Here is a 22017-nt window from a genome sequence, read left to right as displayed (position 1 = left end):
GTCTCTGCAATGTTTCTATTCTCAGAGCCTCCTGACTTCCTTTGCTTCCTCGGTGGACTGGCAATCAAGAGATGATTTCTCTCTTTGGGAAGGGGGAGAGCCTTACTCGCTCAGTCTACCACGGTCTCTTTACCTTCCTGTCCTAATTAGCTCAAGTGGGAATTCTCCCATCCTAACTGACAAACTGAGAAGCTTCTCTGGAGCAGGATAGCTCCTTTCCCCTGTTCCCTTGGCAAAGTGTTATGTCCTTCCCTACCTGACTCAGTATGGGGCAAGTACAACCCATCACAGCCCCTCTCTGCACTCTTGGAGCCATTTATACCTGAAGGAGGATGGCCAGTGCTACTGCCACCAGGGGTTTTGCCATAGTGAGTAGCTTTCCATTCCTGCTTAGAGTCTATCAGCAGATCTCCCAAGCATTCTATCCAACCCTTGCCTGGCCCTGTCCACTGTTTCAGCTGCACCTGCCAGTTGCATACAGCCCAGCAGGGTGAGGGTTGCAAGCACCTTGCATCATTGTCATCTCCCTGCTACTCCAAGCAGATTTTCCAACCCCGGCATTCCCAGAGCCTAGGTTTCCCCAGCCGGAGTGAATTTGACAGTAGATATTTAGGTTGCCAACTTCCTTGAGGTATCTGCTGTTAATCAGGCAAAACTGAAATAAAAGTCTCATCATAGATATTTGGGTATATGGCTTGATGGGGCTTTAACCTTTAAAACTCAGATTGGATTGATTCTGTTTCAGAAGCAATTACAATTACTGTATATTGGGATTTGGTATTTTAACAGCTCCTGTTTCACAAATTCAGCCAAGCGATTGCTAGTTCAAATGACTTCATTACCAATCATACACTATTGCCAGTGTAATTTACAGGTTATCTTCTATGAGTATCATTCTGCCATTAGCTTGTTACTAGAGAACTTTCCATACTTATTGAAACTCGCATGGTTTAACAAGCTAGTCTTCCTTGAACAAAAGACATCTGAAAGAAGCACTGTCATATTTATCCGCAACTCTCAGCTCAGCAAAGCACCAGCTTCTCTTTCAAATGTAGTTACTTTTGTTCTCATCTTCAGTGTATCACATAAAGGTCTGAAGCTTTCATTAAACAGACAATGCAAAGGTTTCTTTTGCTTTTCAAAGATGGTCTGAGACTTGAAAGAAGTGAATAAACAACACACACACAGCAAAGAGTCCTGTGGCACCTTATAGACTAACAGACATATTGGAGCATGAGCTTTCATAGGTGAATACCCACTTCATCGGATAAATGTAGTGGAAATTTCCAGGGGTAGGTATATATATGCAAGCAAGAAGTAGGCTAGTGATAACGAGGTTAGTTCAATCAGGGAGGATGAGGCCCTGGCTTTTACAGATCCAGACTAACACGGCTACCCTTCTGATACTTAACACACACACACACACACACATATATAGTGTGTGTGTGTATACTTATACAGATACACACAAATTTATATATTGTATGCAGTGTTGTACCCATGTTGGTCCCAGAATATTATAGACCAATTTCATGTCTCTCTCACCAACAGAAATTGGTCCAATAAAAGATATTGAGACACAAGGAGAGTGAAGTAATATCTTTTGTTTTAGTCCCTAACTAAATCATTGGCTGATACTCATAGCTTTTCCATCATTGTCTGGCAGTGATCTGGCCTCTTCTGCTTTATTTTATTTTTCAATAATGTATTCATTATGAAGATGTCTTCAAATGATACACAGCAGTGATGACAAGCCTCAAAAGGTCCATTAGTTCTTTTCAGATAAGAATTCTAAAGTTTGGATAATGATCTGAACATTTCTGCCCTGCGTTCTCTTTTCCCACTTCCACCTGCATTCCCTCTTGGGGGTGCACTTGTCACAAGACCAGAGGAGGAGAGGTTTAGTGCAGTAGCTAGGAGGAGAAGATTTTGCTGGGGAAAGTTGCTTCTCACAGGGCAATGAGAGAGCCTGGGAACTAGATATATTAGAAATAGTCAGTTGAGGAATAACATAACCAAACTGATCCAGATTGGAATTCAGGAGACAGGCAATAATTTGGCTTGGTTATATCTGATAAGCTCATCTCTACGCCTATATAAACTCTAGTGCATTAGCATTTCTCTAATACCTTCACTTCAAAGATCATAAAGGACTATATAAACCTTAATGGATTAAGCCTGGAAAAAATAAAATGTGATCATGTAATTAAAAGACTGTATCATTATGGATATGCACAAAGGGGGCTGAAGCAAGGTGGCAATCTTAATTCTGGCATTTCCAAACTTTCGTGCACTTCACTTTGTGACCTAGACATTCCTTTAACATAGCTTTTTGTGTGTGCGCATGCACACCCCTACCCCCATTCTCTGATTCACTAAGGGGCAGATCGGGAATGCCTGGCTCATACTGATAAACAGTTACTCACAGGAGCAGGCTAGTTGAAGTTAGTGAGAATACTCCTGTAACTGCTCCCCGCTGTGAGCAACGGATTCCACTTTGGCCCTTTGATATTTAAAAAGTGGTTCTGGCTAGCTAACATCATTTAAGGGATTGTAATATTTCTTTCATGACGCATGGCCAACTATCAGCCAATAAAACACCAACCAATCTATAGTCCAATTGAATTGCAATTAGCAGTGAAAGAGTCATTAAAAGAAAGCAAGAAAGAAAACAAAGCACTGGAGCAATGCTGAATAATTTCCCCCAGCCCTGTTTCAGCAGTTTTCCCTCTGGTTTGATAGGGAATAAGAGAGCACAGCATCCTAACGAGTAGAGTGGAGAACCAATTTTGTGTTGCTCAGCCCACTGCAGTCAGGATGGTCTTGTGCTTTCATTTCAGACAACATTTACTGCCTTGTGTACTGTTCTAAGCATTCCCTGATTGCATACATAATATAATGTGAAACTACTTTACTGAGTCAATAATTTCTTAACACCAGCCTGCCCTAGTTTGACGTACAACTCCCACTCTCCCCTGCATTGCATGAGCCCACAAAATGGAATACAACTCTAGCGACCCTTGCCCTTTGAAACATAGGTCTACTCAAACAAATTGCAATGGTTAATAGGTACGTATATTTGGGGCCCAATCCTGTTCCTGTTAAAGTCTATGCACCTAGCACAGTTTTAGCACTATACACATAATAAATAGTAATAGTAGTTGAGTGCAATACTTCCGTTGACTGTAGTGGGAAAAGGATTGGGCACATCCCTCACAGACTACAGGCGCACATACACTGTTGGCCTGATTCTGACAGTGTGCTGGTTTTACACTAGTGTACCTCCAATGATTTCAGAAGAGTTACTCCCAATTTACAATGGGAGATGTGATCAGCCTCTGTTTCTTACCATTAATCTTAGAAACATGGAATGACAGCTTCCTACAACTGGCAACCCCATGCCTGCTATTTCACTATAATGTCTTAGCTTTTAAATTGGGGGCTTATTAGATTGGATTCAAAGAGAAAATAGTAAAGGATTAATTAATAAATGACATTCCTGTTAGGAAGCTGCAGTTCTTTTACATTTTGGAACAGATTCTGAGCTGGTGTAGATTGTTGTAGCTTCGTATTTCTACATTTACAGAAAACAGGTACTATACTTCAGATATATTGAAGATCCATGAGATTTTATATTCATGTTCAGGCTATATATATATAAGTTATTATAACCATGATTTAAATTATATTTAAAATCATGTTTTATAATTAAAACAGTGATATAACCAATAGGAAGATAATTTATTAAATCATAAAACAAGAAAAATATATATCCTTTATCTATTGCTAAAGTACATTTTGCTATAAAGGATTACATGGTACTATAACAGACTGTAATATCACTGCTATGTTGCAGTAAGAGGATGAAATCCTGGTTCCATTGAAGTCAATGGCAACACTCCCATTGACTTCATGGAGACCAGAATTTTATTCAGCGTGTTTAGAGCCTTTCATTAGAAGATCTCAAAACTTTTTACAAATATTAACTAAATGTAACTACCCCGCAGGCCTGTTGTGAAGCATTTTCCAGTTGGGTAAACCAGGGCAAAGAGAAGCGAAGTGATTTGCTCACACTCGCTCAGTAAAGCAGCAAGCAAAGAAAGGGATTAGAACCTTGGAATACTGACTTTCACACCCCTGCTCAAACTACTACTACTTGACTACAGAAAAACCACCCATTGCATTAATAAACTGAGAAACATATTAAGGCTAACATAAAATAGTGGATACATACTATGAATAGTTAGTAAAACAAATGCCATACAATATACTAAAGGTCACCTGATGCCCATGTTCACTACAGTCAGACAATCTGGTTGTACCTTGAATTAATTTTCTAAGCAGATGTACTACTTTCACTTTTCAGAACTGTTATGATACTTTCCCTCCCAACCACCACCAACCACTGTTTCCTGTTTTGTAAGGCATTTTTACTTTACACTTAGCTTGGTGACAACTGTTTTGTTCATCTAGAAACTCTACACTAAAAAAACAACCACCGCCAAACCCACGCCCCGTTGGCTTGTGGGTTACAGTATATACATCTTGAGCAATAAATTTTATAGGATTTTGCTTATTAAACATCGGCTTTCACAGATTAAAAAAAAACAAACCTTCTTTTAAAAACCATACATTAAAATTCTTGTTGAATGGTTTTTCTTCACCTTTCCAATTGGCAGCTAGTAGAAAAAACACTTCTCAATAATCTCATAGACTTATCAGAATTCACAAGAACCAGCTAGCTGAGAGCTTTCAGACATCATATGGAGACTAGCTAGTAGTCACAAAGCTCAGCCCCATATAACTGCAACAGTGCTCCCCTGGGGTGAATTTCACTCCTGCATGGATAGGGTTACCATATTTCCAGTTCCCAAAAAGAGGGCCCTGTGGTGGTGAGGAGGGGCAGAGCTGGGGGAAGGGAAGCTGGAGGGAGGGTACAGTTGGGGGTGCTGAAGAGGTACCTGTAGTGGGGGTACTCACTGGAGATTGGGAGCAGTGTTGCTCCCTGTCATGGTGGCAGGGTGGCTGACACAATCCCAGGACACAGAAACAGCCATCAGTTAGCACCTCCCTGAGAGACACCCTCCCCAGGGCTGGGATCCAAGCCTGAGTGGGCAGAATCCGGCAGCTCTGGCTGCAGGGGAAAGGACCAATTGGGGCTCTTTCTGAGCTACAGCATCTGCTCTGCAAAAATCCAGGACATTTCCTGTTATCTGAAAAATTCACCAGGACAGAGGACAGAGGCCCCAAAAGAGGCAGTGTCTGGAAAAACCAGGATGTATGGTAACTCTATGTATGGAGAGCTAGCAAATGGCCTATAGAACAGTTAAATCCAACTTAACCCTTCAAAACAAGCTTAAGTGGGATTTAAGTGGTGAATAGGATCTTGTGCTGGCCCTCTGAAAGGAGTGATTTTTTTCCATGATGCACAGAGGTGGTAAACAATTGCTGCCTGAGATTTTCAGCATTTTCATTTTTCCTGTGTCTAGATCCAAACTGACAATACGCATTCCCTCCTACAGTAAACATACTTGGAATGTCTTCCACACAGGGATACATTTGTAAACTGCATGGGTACAGACATTCCATTAGCTAAATCAGCAAAAGAAGGGTAAGACTAAATGTGGCACAAAGAAAATGCATCTGCAGATGGAGCCGCAGCAGCTAGCGGAGGCGGCGGGGTCCTCGCGCCACGCGCCAGCCGGGATCTCCCTGCACGATTTCTGTGGGCGCGCGGGCGAGCAGCTCATGCACTTCCACGCCATGCGGCTGCGAGACTCGCTCTTCCTCTGGGTGGGGGCGGAGCCAGCACTCTGCAGCCTGGCCGTGGCCATGTGCAGCCCCCACGACTCCAATCCAGTGTCTTCATCACTCCTGGGAGATGCCTCTGACACCACCTCAAATTCTCTAGCCCAGCGCCTAGCCAGGAAGACTAAAAAACAGATCTTCGTTAGCTACAATCTTCAGAATACAGACAGCAGTTTTATATTACACATAGAGAACAGAATCAAGGAAGAAATGATGGCTTTTCCAGAGAAATTCTAACTTTGTGGCATTGTAAGTTACTTTGTTAAAGAAATAAACTGACTGGGTTTCCATATTGACAGACACAGAGTTAATATTTTGGCACTTTTTGGGTTTGTTTTACAAAATTGTTTGGACCAAACTTGAATAGAACTTAAAAAATGTATTTCTTCCAAACTTTGAGTTCCTCTGCTGTGTTAGAGATGGGCTGATGGCAGAGAAAGGGGTCTTTGGAATATGGAGAGGAATGTTGTGAGTTAAGAAAGATATTGTAAACTTGTGTATGCATGGAGCTTGACCTACCTGGAAATTGTAATTAGAGGACGTTCTCTGGATTTTAGTTGCACATGTAACATACTATGTATCATAATTAGAGCAAGAGAAAACAAATCTCTTCTATTGCTTATGTGAAAGCCTGGCATGCTGTTGTGAAAAATCAGGAAATTAAATAAAAGGAAATACAAAAAAAAAAAAAAGAAGAGAGAACATACCAATGCAACGTGAGAGACTTCGACAGCCAGAATCTTTAAGTCAACAGCTACGTTTTTTACTTAATACAACATCCTATTATGATTCCACTGATTAACATTATTGTCAGTTTAAGCTTCTCACCCATTACATCAAGGAATGCGCAGCTCACTGACCTATAGCTAGAATCCCCTATTGACTTTTGAGAGTTTACAGGTATGTGAGCTATCAGAGGGGACAAATGGAGTGTTAATCTTCTCTGGAAAAGAGCTCTCTTTTAAGCTTCTTTCACCTGTCAAACTCTGCATTTGCTAAGCCTAAAACTTTTAACACCTCTTTTTATGCCCTGCTACACCCAGGTGATGAGTGTGGTGTGTTCTGCTCTAAACCTTCCAATTTTATACTTGAAAGTGTCCAGAAACTTCTTTGGTTTCAAGTTATGTTCCTATCCGCTCCTGAATAATTTCAAAAATTGTTTAATGGAATGTAGTCAATATTAACATTGTTCCCCCACCAATGAAAAGGAAGACGATTATTACACAGATAAAATGTTGTATGTATCACCTTGGCTGTGACGCCTACAATTCACTCAATAACAGCTAGGCAGTATGTGGTAATGATGCTTCTACTTAATTCAGCTATTCAAGATTGTTTCACTATTTACCTTGTCCTCCCCCCTCTTTTATTTGTCTCTCACTGTCTCATCACATGGCTATATTATAAGATCTTTGGGGCAGGGACTTCTATATAGTGCCTGGCACAACTGGGTCTTAATCCCTAATAGAGGCCTCCATGTGCTACCAGAAGAAAAACAACAATGATCGTAGATTGAAATATCCATTATGTTTCTATAGGAGATTAAAAAATGCTCTACAAAAGCCTAATCTAAATTGAAATGGGATTGGATAGGACATATTCAGGATGCCCAGAATCACACAAAAGAGGTTCCCTGCTATGTGCACCTCTTGTATCATCTTGAATCCCAAAGTAATATTTACTGTACTTCGTATGGGGACCAATGCAATCAATGGCATTTTTATGCCCCAGATTGCTTGGCTCAAGTTATTTTTTCCCCACAGTTTATCACTTTTCTCAAGATTTCTTAGCTCCTTTTTCATCCCCCCAAGAAGAGAAGATTTTAATCAAATTCTCATACCTCATTCGGAAACATCCTCCAAGCTAGCAAAGAGCCTGCAGGGGTCTGTGGCTCGGTGCCATCTACACCTGACTTAGGGTTCCTTGCTGTCCTCTCAGGTTGCATCATTTTTCCCCCTGATTCTGTAACCTCCACACATACCAGACAGCTCTGCCTTTTCTAAAAATCACCAGCTAGAAGGATAACCATGTCAAGCTTTTTACTGCCTCCAAATTAACACAAACTTCAGTTGGGTGAGGAGGGGGGCTTATGACAGGAAAAAAATCACTCACGCCATCCCAGATTTAATAATAATAAACACAAAGCACCCCTGAACTACCATTCTACTGCACTTCTTTATCTAGCAATAAATAAAGCTCTGTTCACAGCAGGAAATGCAGAGGTGAGCACACAACATGATCAGTCACTTCCAGTAGACCTCATTCCTTAGGATTTTTATTTTGCTGGTAAAATACAAACACACGTCAGCCTCTGAGCAAATCAGTGATAAACTAAGCAGGTGCGTAAATGAAGACAGAGAAATTTGGTTAAAGAAAGAAGATCAAAAACGACAAACCCAACTAGATCTTGAAAAGAGAAGTGTAAAAAAAAAAAATCAAGATTTTAAATATGTCCAAGAACAAAAATCACTGCAGTGTCTTTTTTTTTTGTTTGTTTGGTTTTTTTTTGTTTTAAAGGAATATTTGAAGGAAGTTTTTCATTGAGAGGAATACTGTCCACCAGGGTAACCCCATCCTATTTGGGGAAATAGCTAATGCTTTCCTGGGTGCAGGGGCTTTAATCTCATAGACCTGTGCCAGGAAACTTAATCAAACCCTGCTTGATCTTGAAAACAAGATTAGGTATTTAATCTAATCTGCAAGCATAATGCTCTGAAGAAACATGGTTGTAACTGAGGCACTTAAATCAACCTTTGATAATATAGTAACCCAGAGGACAGCTGCTTCTTTATTCTTTGCCAGACATAACGTTCCACCTTTATGGTAATCAGCTTGGCCACATGCTGGCCCAGTTGATAGAAATAACTCAAGGGGAACACACTTTTATTCTGCCTTTGGACTGAAATATCAAATGTTTCTTTAATCTCCCATGAAGCTCAGGAAAAAAACTTTTAGCTTGAAACCTCATAAAGCATACAGATTTGTTAGGTCACAGTGCATGTTCTGTACCCTTCAAACTGATCACTCTTTCTTTGGCCTGCTGGCTTTCCTCACCAACAAGGTGGTTGGTTTAACAGTTCAACCCAAAGGGCCACTTTCCCTCAGGATCTACCTAGGAGATTACTTTATGGGCACAAACTGTGACGTACACACAACATTGTGGACTATGCAGCCTGAAAACACACATAAAGCTCTCTCTGCTTAGCTTCAGTTAATCTCTGGCACAAGATGTGTTTCTGCTTTGTCATTTCAGAGGTTAACCCTGGCTGAAAAGCTGTGCATCTACATAGGGGGACTGCTCACATCAGAAACTGCTCACCCTTCTGAGTGAGGGCTCTGAAATACCAGCATGGTACTCCACGAGTGGCCTCATTGGAGTCCATGAAAGAACTGTCCAGTGTGAGCGAGGGTATCCCAAGCTAGCCCTTACATTTCAGTCTCCTCGTGGAACGCACTGCTATGAAGTCTTTGCTGAAACTCTGAGGGACGACGAGGCTGAGCTGAGACAGATGATGTGGCAGCTGAACTCGGAACTACCTCCCTTTTGTTAAAAGCTGAGTCTTATAGCCAGTGCAGAGAGAGAGAGAGTAGAAACTGGTGTCTCACAGCCTTCTTTCACTGGCTCCTCACATTGTTTATAGATCTTGCCCAAGGACAAACGGTTCCTGTGTGTCACTGACTCCCTGATGTGTATTGCTAAATATGAAATCTCTGTTCCTGCAGTGATGAATATTAATGAGTTTAAGAACAATTCCAGATTAATTACAATAAATCAGCAACCACAACCCTTAGCCCTTCTCCTCTTATTTTGCAGATGTTTTCTTTCTTCAGGGAAGGGGGGCATTATTCTGCTCTTGCTTTCTTGAAGATTGTACATTGTCTATCTTTCTTTTAGTCTGGAAACTGAAAGAGGATCTACTTCACTTCTACATTAGTTCCTATCCTCCTAAAGAAATACAATGGGCCTGATCCTCAGAGCGGGTAAATCAGTGGAGCTCCACTGATGTGAATGAAGGTATGGTGATTTACACTAGCTCGGAATCTAGCCCCGTGTGCACGCTGAGGGTGACCGGATGGTTGAGGTGATTGATGTGGCAATATGGAAGCTTTAGAAGAGATATGTTCTGCCAAAAATAATAAATAATAATAATAATAATAATCACAAATATCTGAGCATTTTTCTTCCCAGGAAGGTTCTTGTGAACAGATAAAGTAGTAGGGATGGGCAAAAATTTTCAGTTGAAATCTTTTTTGCCAAAAAATGCAGATTCAAGCCAGCTGAAACATTTGCAAATTTGTTTTTTTGTAACTAAAATTAAAAAATTAAATTAAAAAACACAGTAAAAGAACTAAAAAAGAGCCACCATGGCACAACAACCATGTAAAAGAAACAATGAGAGATAAAAAGGCATCTTTTAAAAAGTGGAAGTCAAAAACTAGTGAGGTAAATAGAAAGGAGCATAAATACTGCCAAATTAAGTGTAAAAATGTAATAAGAAAAGACAAGAAGGAGTTTGAAGAACAGCTAGCCCAAAACTCAAAAGGTAATAACAAAATATTTTGTAAGTACATCAGAAGCAGGAAGCTAAACAACCAATGGGGCCCCTGGACGATTGAGATACAAAAGGAGCACTTAAAGACGATTAAGTCATTGCAGAGAAACTAAATAATTCTTTTCTTCAGTTTCCACGGCTGAAGATGTTAAGGAGATTCCCAAACCTGAGCCATCCTTTGTAGGTGACAAATCTGAGAAATTGTCACAGACTGCAGTGTCACTTGAGGAGGTTTTGGAATTAATTGATAAACTTACAGTAACAAGTTGCCGGGACCAGATGGCATTCACCCAAGAGTTCTGAAAGAACTCAAGTGTAAAATTGTGGAACTATTAACCATGGTTTATAACCTGTCCTTTAAATCGGCTTCTGTACCCAATGACTGGAAGATAGCTAATGTAACACCAATATTTAAAAAGGGCTCTAGAGGTGATCCCGGCAATTACAGACCAGTAAGTCTAAAGTAGGTACCGGGCAAATTAGTTGAAACAATAGTAAAGAATAAAATTGTCAGATACATAAAAGAACATAAATTGTTGGGCAAAAATCAACATGGTTTCTGGAAAGGGAAATCATGTCTTATTAATTTATTAGAGTTCTTTAAAGGGGTCAATAAACATGTGGACAAGGGGGATCCAGTGGATATACTGTTCTTAGATTTCCAGAAAGCCTTTGACAAGGTCTCTCACCAAAGGCTCTTATGTAAATTAAGCTGTCATGGGACAAGAGGGAAGATCCTTTTATGGAATGAGAACTGGTTAAAAGACAGGGAACAAAGGATAGGAATAAATTCTCAGAATGGAGAGGGGTAACTAGTGGTGTTCCCCAAGGGTCAGTCCTAGGACCAATCCTATTCAATTTATTCATAAATGATCTGGAGAAAGGGGTAAACAGTGAGGTGGCAAAGTTTGCAGACGATACTAAACTGCTCAAGATAGTTAAGAACAAAGCAGACTGTGAAGAACTTCAGAAAGTTCTCACAAAACTAAGTGATTGGGCAACAAAATGGCAAATGAAATTTAATGTGGATAAATGTAAAGTAATACACACTGGAAAAAATAACCCCAACTATACATACAATGTGATGGGGGCTAATTTAGCTACAACTAATCAGGAAAGAGATCTTGGAGTTATCGTGGATAGTTCTCTGAAGACGTCCACGCAGTGTGCAGCGGCGGTCAAAAAAGCAACCAGGATGTTAGGAATCATTCAAAAAGGGATAGAGAATAAGACAGAGAATATCTTATTGCCCTTATATAAATCCATGGTATGCTCACATCTTGAATACTGCGTACAGATGTGGTCTCCTCAACTCAAAAATGATATATTGGCATTAGAAAAGGTTCAGAGAAGGACAACTAAAATGATTAGGGGTTTGGAATGGGTCCCATATGAGGAGAGATTAAAGAGCCTAGGACTTTTCAGCTTGGAAAAGAGGAGACTAAGGGGGGATATGATAGAGGTATATAAAATCATGAGTGGTGTGGAGAAAGTGAATAAGGAAAAATTATTTACTTGTTCCCATAATATAAGAATGAGGGGCCACCAAATGAAATTAATGGGCAGCAGGTTTAAAACAAATAAAGGAAGTTCTTCTTCATGCAGCGCTCAGTCAACCTGTGGAACTCCTTGCCTGAGGAGGTTGTGAAGGCTAGGACTATAACAGCGTTTAAAAGAGAACTGTATAAATTCATGGAGGTTAAGTCCATTAATGGCTGTTAGCCAGGATGGGTAAGGAACGGTGTCCCTAACCTCTGTTTGTCAGGGGGTGGAGATGCATGGCAGGAGAGAAATTACTTGATCATTACCTGTTAGATTCACTCCCCCTGGGGCACCTGGCATTGGCCATTGTCGGTAGACAGGATACTGGGCTGGATGGACCTTTGATCTGACCCAGTACGGCCGTTCTTATGTTCTTATGTAAAAGCCAAACAAAAAAACCTAAATAAAACCAAAAAATCAAAATGTTTCGTTTTGACATTTTCTAAATGAAATGTTTCTTTTTTTTATTCAAGACTCCATTTTACAATTTTACCTCTATTTTATTTTACTTTAAAAAGGCTTAAAAAGTCAAATGACACAAAAGGTTTCATGCAGCCTACAATTTTTTTCTTTTTAACTTTTTGATTTTGATGAAAAATTTGATTTTTTAATTTTATTTTTTTTTGGTTCGGCCACTGAACTGAAAAATCAGTTATACACACAGCTCTCCTCATCTGGATGTTTGTAAAAAATTAACACAAAAAGATCATAAATACAGTTTAAGAGTAATATTTGCCCCTGTACAGAGGCTAATATGGCGCTGAAGTGGTGCATCTGCCCCTCTGCACAGGAGTAAAGTATCATCAATACCAGTGCTCTATAGAGATGGATTACTACCTCCCTAGACCACAGCATGTGGTGTCTGCCCACAGCCCAAACAAAACTGCACTGGCTTTTTTAAGGTTGTTAGGTTTTATTTGGCTTCATAAATAAGCTCACGAGACTCAACAAATTCTCACTTGTGCCTAGGCATTTCAGCATGTACAATTCTATAACAAATGGTTTGAGAATACCAGGCTATGTTACAAACCTTTAGGAAAGCATTTATTTTCTCCAAGGGCACTGAGTAAGGAAACATTCATATATGGGGCACAATCCACCATTGCTTTACTCCAGTGAAACCAATGGCGTAACACTGACAGAAAACTGAACTAACAAAGTGGCACGTGAGGCCTGTATTTTGTACATCATTTGTATGGCTCAATATAACTCAGCTGTAAAGAATTGCTAATGGTCTTTAGTATTTCACACCTGCAGTAACTTATTGATGAGCAGATCAATTTCAAGAACAAACACTTTACTATGAACAGGAGCTATTTACAGAAATAGAGTAACACAAAATTTCTTACTACTTTGTCTAGCTGAAGCTTGTGACTGCCCTATCCAGGGCTTCTCTGTTTCTGCCCTAGCAGAAAGTGTGTCCCAGGAAACCAATGGCTGCATCCTTCCACTTCCTGGAGGACTTATAGTACTTCTTCCCTTTTGAAAAATTTCCTGCCTAAACTAAAACTTTATTAAACTGTCAAATTATTGCCAATACAATAACTAACAACTCTTTGGGTTACTTAAACACAACCCTACCATGTCTCGATCAGTCTCGCAGGGTGTTTCAGCAATCTTCCTGCTCTGCTATATTGCGAATTCTCTTTAGTCAAATCCTTGTCTGTCACAGATCGTTTAGTCTCATGGTCAGTAACAAAGTCAGCTGGTGAATTGTTTTCAACTTGTGGGTCTGCTCTTACTTTGCTTATCTCAGCCAAGTTGTCAGGTATCTTGAGCAGTTGCTTATGATTTCTTGGTAAGATTTTTGCCTTCAGCTGTGAAGCCCGTGCTCCCTGAATATGATGAGTTGACTCCCCTTTGATCACTGTAGTTCTGACTAGCCAGTGCCCATCTTGCCAAATTCTCACTAATTCTTTGTTTTTTTAAACTCTGGAAAAGATCTTGCTCCTACATTGTAATATTTTGTCTAATGGCACTTTCCCAGTCTTTTTCTCATGATAACAGACGCCTTAGTCATCCTTTGTTTTGGTCCCCTATCGGGTAATCCAGTATTTTTATGTCTGTTGTAGAAGCTGATATCAGCGGGTGACTTTCCACGTTGCAGTGTCAAGTATCGGGGATAGCCGTGTTAGTCTGTATCCACAAAAACAACAAGGAGTCCGGTGGCATCTTAAAGACTAACAGATTTATTTGGGCATAAGCTTTCATGGGTAAATCTGTTATTCTTTAAGGTGTCAGTGGACTCCTTCACATTGCAGTGATATAGTGCTAAATATGGGTCTTCTCTTGCATCCATTGCTTTTTTGAACAATTTATTTACTGTACATACTCCACATTCAGCTAATCCATTGGTATAAGGATATCTGGGACTAGATATCTCATGATGAAAGTCCAGGAATTTCCTATTCTTGAACTCTGGTCCATGATAAGTTATTACTGTTCTTGGAATTCCTTGATGTGCAAATACAGATTTAATACGCCTGACAACTTTTGCTGCTGTGGTATGTTCGAGAGTGACTACATCTGGGAAGTTGTTAACGTAGTCCAGTATAACCAGGTGAGCATGTCTTCCCAAGTTAAAAATGTCAGTTCCAACTTTATCCCCTTGAACTGTGAGTTGTTCATACAGTATCATTACTTCTTTCTGATGGGAATCTCTTATTTCTGACATGTTCCACACTTGCCACAATTTCTTTGTCACTATACATCTATGCCCAGAAACACCTTCTCTAGCTGCCCTTTTTGATTTGGTCATTCCCAGGTGCCCTTCAGGTATTTGTCCCAATATTTTCCTTGTCAGCATCTCTTGAAAACCACTCCTGAAAGCACTGGAAGCTTATTTTTATAGTGGGAATATGCAGGTAAGGAAGTGTTTTTTTTCCTCCTTTACTTATAGCTCGTATCACTTATGGAAGCATTTAATCTTTAGCTGTTTCTGTCTCCAGTTCATCCAATATACCTGCGAACATACTATAAAGCATCACATGCTGTATGTTTATGGCTTGCTCCAAATCATCAGCCTCTGTATTGGCAGACGGAGACACTCCTGAGAGTGCTTCTGCCATTATTAAGCAGTTTCCAGGTTGGAACACCAGGTCACATCATACTTCTGTATTGACCAAAGTAGTCACTGTGTCCTTGGTGGTTCTTCTTCAAGCCCCTTTTGGTGTATTGCAATCAGAGGTTTGTGACCAGTTTCTGCTTTGAAACTACAGCCACTGAGAAAAAGCGATAAAATCTTGTACATCCGTATGCCAGACCTAGTGACTCTTTTTCAATGTGGGTGTGTGTCATCTCTGCGACTGCATAGCCCTAGATGCATATGAGACTGGCAACCAATCAGATCCATGACACGATAGCTCTGCTCCCAGCTCTCCTTTTGAGGCATCTGTGGAAAGTTTGATGAGTTAAAAAATTGCAGCACTGGAACTGATGGCAGAATGTGCTTTACATTACTGAACTCTTTTTCATGCTCTGGCATCCATGCCCATTCAGTGACCTTCAGGAGGAGATGTATTAGGTGAGTTGTGAGAGCTCTAGAGTTAAGTATGAACTTGCTGACATAATTCAACATGCCTGGCAGACTTTGAATTCCCTTTTATTTTCATATCTCAGTATGTTCAGTATTGCTTGAATCTTTCTGATTTGTCAGGCAAGATTCCTTTGGAGGTCAATCTCCCGAGTATGTCGTTTGAAATTGACATTTGATTTTATTCAGTTTAAGGTTATGAGCTCTTGCAATTTCCAGTACTCTCCTCAGTCATTTCTGATGTTCAGTGGCAGTGCTGCCCCAAAATATTAAGTCATCAATGTCCATTTTCCATTTGCCTGCTAGACCCTCTAGCATCTGGCTCATTGTACAGTGAAATGTTTCCAGAGCCAAACATACTCTGAAAGGCAGTCTGAGGAAGCAGTATCTGTCATATGGTGTATTGAATGTGTAGATCTTGGAGATATTGCTGTCCATGAGGATCTGCCGAAATCCTGCTGATGCAGCTACATTGCTGAAGAATTTGTCTCCTGCCATCTCAGACAACAGTTCACTTCTTGTGAGCAAGTGGAAGTGGATTTTTTTATATTTTTGTTCAGCTCCTTAGGGTCCATACACAACCCAGAATCCTCCTTATTTTTTCTCAACAGTTATGATGTTATGAACTCCATTTGTTGGTTCTTCTAGTACCATTTGCTGTCATGTTTTGCAGTTCTTCTTGCCTCTTTCTTTTCATGTAGCATGTACCACGGGTTCTTCATCTTCTCTTAACTGTATCTTGCATGTTGCTGGGAGGCATCCGTTTCCTGTAAATATATCTTCATGTGGTGCTATTAATATTTTCATAGCTGATTGTCTTCCTGTCTTCTCTGTGATATACATCCTCTTAAAGAGACTAAGCACTCCCATGCATGTAGGCCCAAGACGGTTGATTGCCTCTGTGTTCAACCACAAACTCTTGTGTTCTCATTTTCCCTTTGTATTTAAGTGTCAATGTGTACTCTCCCAACACTGGAATTGTTCCTCCATTATAGTCTTTCACAGACACTTTTGACTCTTCCACTTTTAATGGCTCCTTACATCTCTCTAATTCAGTTTCCATTATTACATTTACTTGGACCCCACTGTCTATCTTGCATTGTCACATATGTGCCATTTGCGCACATTTTAATTAGCCAATATTTTGAGTTTTCAGCCTCTTCTATCATTGGCCTTAAAAAGAGCTCTTCCTTTTCATTGAAGGAATTCCTATCTGCCCATAATATATGCATTTTCCTGCTTTTGCTGCATGTTTTAGCTTAATTGTTGCATTTATTAATGTTCCTTCTTATTTGCCTGGATGCTGGGCATTTCTTGTACTCATGCTGGTTGCCATGTCACAGGCATGATTTCCTGGTTGCTACATTATTGGCATTGGTTCTTGTTTTCTATGTTTCTGTAATTGGTTAATTTAATTTCTGTAAACTTTTCACTTGCTGGTTGAGCCGTAGTACTTGAAGTCATGAGCTCTCTTCCGTTCTCTAGGCTTTTCATTTGTGTTTCTGTTTATTCTGCTGCTTGATATACCTATCACCCTTTCTACTACTAGATCCATTTCCTTAGGAACCATTCACATATTTTCTCATTGTTGCATCCCAAAACAATCTGATCTTTAATGAGGGAATCTTTTAATATTTTTCATATTCACAGGACTCACATCTTAGTTTTATGTCTGTGACAAACTCCTCTATTGTTTCCCCTTCATTCTGTGTTCTTATCCTGAACATCTTTCTCAGAAAAAACATTTTTCTAAAGGAACATAACGATCCTGAAACATTTTGATTTCTGCAAAACTTTCCTCTCTCCCTCCCCACAGCCTTTTGTATGGAGTGCATTGTGTACATCCAGGGCTTCTGTGCCCGCCACGGGTAACAGCAGAGCAATCTTTTGCTCATCCTCCAGTTTATTTGCTGCTATGGCTTTTATATGGAGCTCACATTGCTGTTTGAACTTTTTTCCAGGTGTATTCAGCATTTCCTCTGACTCTGGTAAGGGAGTTGGAGTTACTTTCAGTTACACAGGCTACTCAGTAGCAGCCATTGCAATGTTACTTGTCCCTCTAGGTCTTCCAGCACACTCTACCCTTCCCCACCCCCCCACCCTTGGTACCAGGTAGTATCTCATTGGTGTGCAGAGACCAGTGCCAAGATAAACTCTTTATAATGAACAGAACTATGTACAGAAATTAGGTAACAATTCTTCTTACTGCTCGGTGCAGCTGCAGCCCATGACTGCCCTGTCCTGGGCTACTCTGTTTCTACCCTTCAGGAAGTGTGTCTCAGCAAACCAAAGACTGCATCTCATATGGATAGGCAATATGACATTTCTGTGCCTCCTGGAGGACTTACTCCTCACCAAGACCCTCTTAATCACCAATCCTCCTTGGAATGCATAATGTTTCATGCTCCACCAGGCATTCGTATTATGGCGATAGATGACAATAACTCTTACTACAGCTTGCCATCTTTCAATCCTAAACAAAGTGAAACCAGCCTTCTGAACAAAATGTGAAAGTTAAGTACTGTCATAGCCACCAGGGGGAAAGGAGCTAATGAAAACAATGGCTTATAGGTGGGTTACTAGAATGGCTTCTTGCTTATTTTGCAAGGTCGCCCAGGAACAGATATGAGGAGGATATATTTAGATGTAATCGACAGAGCCCATGATGAAACATCTATGCGGCACTGCATTTATTACACCACCAACTGGTTCATTGTGGAGAGAAATCAGTTTATTCCCATCATAAAGACACAGTGTCTGACTGTAATCTCAGATATGTAGGAGCACATTGCTCAGCAGCTTGTCAAATCCACTACTGTGCAAACTGGCACAAACACAGCAGATCATTTTAAAAGGTAGTGTAGCGATAGGCACTGCTTTGCCTGATGTCAGGCCTGGGCCCACAGAGGATACTGAACAAAGCATATAAAGTGAGTTGGGACTTTTCTACAACACAGCAGAAAGAGCCAGAGAGGTCTGGTAAAAGTCCTTGGGTGAGGTACAACCTGGAGTGGGTACCGGGAGAAGCCAGGATAGATCTTGGCACAGTTCCCCATAAATGCACACCATGCTCGGGGGGAGAATGTGGCTGAGCGGTGTGGATCCTCTGCCTCTAAAAGTAGGCAGAGCTGACTGACAGCAGAGGATGGCCAGGGATGCTGGAGGATGCACTGAAGCAGTGCGATCCTTCAGCAGCCTTCACTAGCGGAACTTAAAGCTGCTCCCTCCTTCTGGAATACCCAAGGCAGGGTGGCAATTTCACTGCCTGTGCCCTCCCTCATGATGGGGGTCCTATTGGCACAAGCAGTGGCAGTGTAAGCCTCTAGGGTCTGCAAAAGTGAATGTTCTTTTGTCTAAAACATGACCATAGACCTATCAGTAAAGTATGATCCAAAGCCCAAGGAAATCAATGGGATTTTTTCCACTAACTCCAGTGAGGTGTGGATCAGTCCCTCTATGAAAACGGTACCTTCCCACCCAACATAATATTCTTGCACCCTGTTTGTTTGAGACATACGAAGTTACAGCCCCACACATCCAACACAACTTTGAGATAGTGAGCCAGATTCTCTTCTAGCTCACCCATCAACAAAACTGTTGGCTGAGTTTTGACTGTGCAACCTTTACTACTAGTGATTAATCCTGTACGAGGCAGACAGATGAAAATCTTTTTGACTTGCAAAGTGAGAAAGTCTTATGCAGGTGGAAAGAGAAAAAATAAAGAACCCTGATGTGACATTTTCACAGTCAATTTTCTGACTAACCACAGTAAAGGCTCTCCAACATACCTATATAACCAAACAAAAGAAAAAAACTGAATTCCTTCTCCGAAGGATCCTGCGATTCTAAAATGTTACAAGGATCGAAGGCCTGCTATCTTAAGATGAATGGAACCACAGCCAAATGGATCTTCTTTTTAACAATCACAAGTAATTTAGTTGCCTTGCTAGCTCTGTACTGGTGTCTCATCAGCTGAGACTGCTGCTGCTAATTGTGTGAAAATTATGGTTAAGGCTAAGAGATCAATTGTTCATTGCAATATTTTCTCCCAATTTAATAACCTCAGTTAATTAGAAATCATGTGCAAATGCGTCAGGTAAACGTAACATAACTACCTGAAACACCTGACACCTCACTAATGTTACTGCCTCTAATACTCCTGTTAATGAAAATTTCTATTTAAGACACCTGTTAAAAGCTTGTAACAGTGACTCAGTGGCCACCACTGTGAGGACGACTCAGCAGAAACAGCTCGGGGATCTGTTCAGCAAGAAAGTTACCCATTCAAAGGGCCACATTCACAGCTCGCATAAGCAGAGCAGACTTCATAGAAGTCAGTCTAGTTGTGCTTGTGTCTGATTACTGGGTTCTAAGTGTTTACATAAACATGTAAATAATATATAAATATACACATGCTTGGTCTGTGCCATTTTCTCCTATGTCTATCTTGGGAGTGATAAATGCATGGACCCCAGTTAATGCTACTTATTTATCTATATCACGGTAGTATCTGAATGCTGACAAACGTTAATGTTATCCTTATAGCATTCCTGTGAGGGAGGGAAGGATTATTAAATCGGGAACTGAGGCCAGGTCTACACTACAAAACTACAATTTTGCTGATTTCACTGTGTCTACACTAGAGTCTTTTGCCAGCCCAGCTGTTGGTCCTGGACCATGCCTCATCACACCCCTGACTGACACAGCTATGCAGGCAAAAGGCTGTTGTGTAGACCAGGGTCAAGTGACTTGCCCAAGATCACAGAGGACGTTTGTGGCTGAGCCAGGAACTGAACTACATCCCAGAGCAAAGCATTCACTATAAGACTATTTCTCCCCCTCCTCCGCCCCCAGAGATTGGGAATTAAGGGAAAGGAGAATATAGTGAAGAGATCCCCTTCCTTGGGTGATTTCCTATTGTGACAGACTACACCTCACCCCTAAAAGTTATTCCATACAATCCTAGTGCAGCTCTCCCCAAGCCTTATTAAATAACCACATCTTTTATGCAAACAATTTTTGTTGACAGGCTTAAGGCAGATTATACTGTAAGTGAAATGCATCTATACGAATTAGTAAATTATAAAGGGAGACATTCCTTTCTTTTTTGTATGTAATTCTCATAAATGTGAGGAGCCCATGTGGTCATAATTTGTATTCAAACTAAATTATGATACAAAAGGTCAGAAATGATCAAAGGGATATTTTAAATGTTTTCCAGAAATATTTCCATATCTCACCAACTGTAGTTGGTCCAATAAAAGATATGACCTCACCCACCTTGTCTCACTAATATCCTGGGACCAATACGGCTCCAACAACAGTGCACGTAATAGCAATAACTAGCTTTCATTAGGGCAGCTTAAAAATGGGAATCTTTTTCTGAAAAAAAGTCAAACGAGATTAAAATGTTTCCAGGATTTTTGACAAAAATGATTTGAAAGAAAACCAAATTTGGATTCAAATGGAATAGATATGAAAATTTGGGGGCTTTAGGTTTTTTCTTCCCTTTTTTCTCCTTTCCCTCACTACCTTTTCTGGTGAAAAAAGTGGGAAGACAAAAAGGAAAAAAGGAAAAGGAAGGGCAAGAACAAGCCCTTTCCTCCCCCCCAAACTGATTTGATTTGAAATGAACATTTCCATTTTGAATCTTTCCACTGACTAATTGTTGCATCATTAAGGAACAGCGTTAAGCTAAAATTGATATAAATGCTCAAACTGAAAGAAGAGTGTCCACACACAGTCCAAAGTCTGATTTAACTAGGTCAATTTCAAAAAGGACTTAGTTAAATTGATACAATTTTCTTGTGTAGACAAGGCCTGGGTGTCAGCAGCTCTCATTGTTTTCAGCAGGAGATGTGGGTGATCAGCTCTTCTGAAAATCAGGCCTCAAGCATCTTATGTTAAGTGTCCAGAATTTTAGGCATAAGTGACTTTCCCAAGGCCTCGGAGAGAATCTGAATTAATGCTGAATTAGGACTCAGGAGTTCCTGGTTCTAGGGCTACTGTTCAGACCATTTCTTTGCACAGTCTTTGTCACTACTTGTTTAAAACCAGGATGGAGGGGGGAGTGGATCGTTGACATTAAGATACAGACTCCATCTCAAATTAATTATACACTCATTTCCTCTCACTTGCCCCACATTCTCTCTTTAATCCTTCTCTTTTCACGCAGAAACACACCCAGATCATGCACGTCACTTTCAGATCTGCAGAGGTGAGCAGAAAAGCCAGGGCACAGCATGCAAACCACAACCACGCCAGGCACGGTGAGCAAGAGGCCAGCTCTGCAGAGAAGCAATAGGCCAGGCATAACTGTTGTACAGTATCTCCTGTTAAAGAAGACAGGTCAAGGCAGTGACTCCAAATGATGGTGTTACTATCCCACATGGTTTGCACTAGTATTTCAAGGTTCCCCACATGAACTGACAAACTGCTGTGTCAGCCAGTGCGTGCTCCTTTATAATGTCAATGTCATCGTGTTCATTAACATAATTCCATGTAATAACCTCATCTTAGAATTAGAAGGTGATTTAAAGTGATCACCATGGCTATTTGAAAAACACAGGGTGAAACAAAGCA

General features: G+C 40.5%; 2 protein-coding genes across 3 annotated transcripts in view; one reads left to right on the top strand and one right to left on the bottom strand.

The window, feature by feature from the left end:
* SCML4 (Scm polycomb group protein like 4) overlaps positions 1-22017 on the bottom strand; it is a 106176-nt gene that overhangs the window by 69130 nt on the left and 15029 nt on the right. The window lies entirely within an intron of this gene.
* On the top strand, positions 5650-6110 carry LOC127049984 (proteasome assembly chaperone 4-like). The gene has a single exon (XM_050951443.1). It carries the CDS (start codon positions 5650-5652, stop codon positions 6043-6045), a length of 396 nt encoding a protein of 131 aa, XP_050807400.1. The 3' UTR covers positions 6046-6110.

The sequence above is a fragment of the Gopherus flavomarginatus genome, chromosome 4, assembly GCF_025201925.1.
Source record: "Gopherus flavomarginatus isolate rGopFla2 chromosome 4, rGopFla2.mat.asm, whole genome shotgun sequence".
Classification (NCBI taxonomy): domain Eukaryota; kingdom Metazoa; phylum Chordata; order Testudines; family Testudinidae; genus Gopherus; species Gopherus flavomarginatus.
Note: the sequence above shows the minus strand (reverse complement) of the source record. Positions and strands in the feature narration are given on the sequence as shown.

Excerpts from the sequence above, each read along its gene's own strand:
- LOC127049984 (XM_050951443.1), top strand. The coding sequence starts at position 5,650 with ATGGAGCCGCAGCAGCTAGCGGAGGCGGCGGGGTCCTCGCGCCACGCG.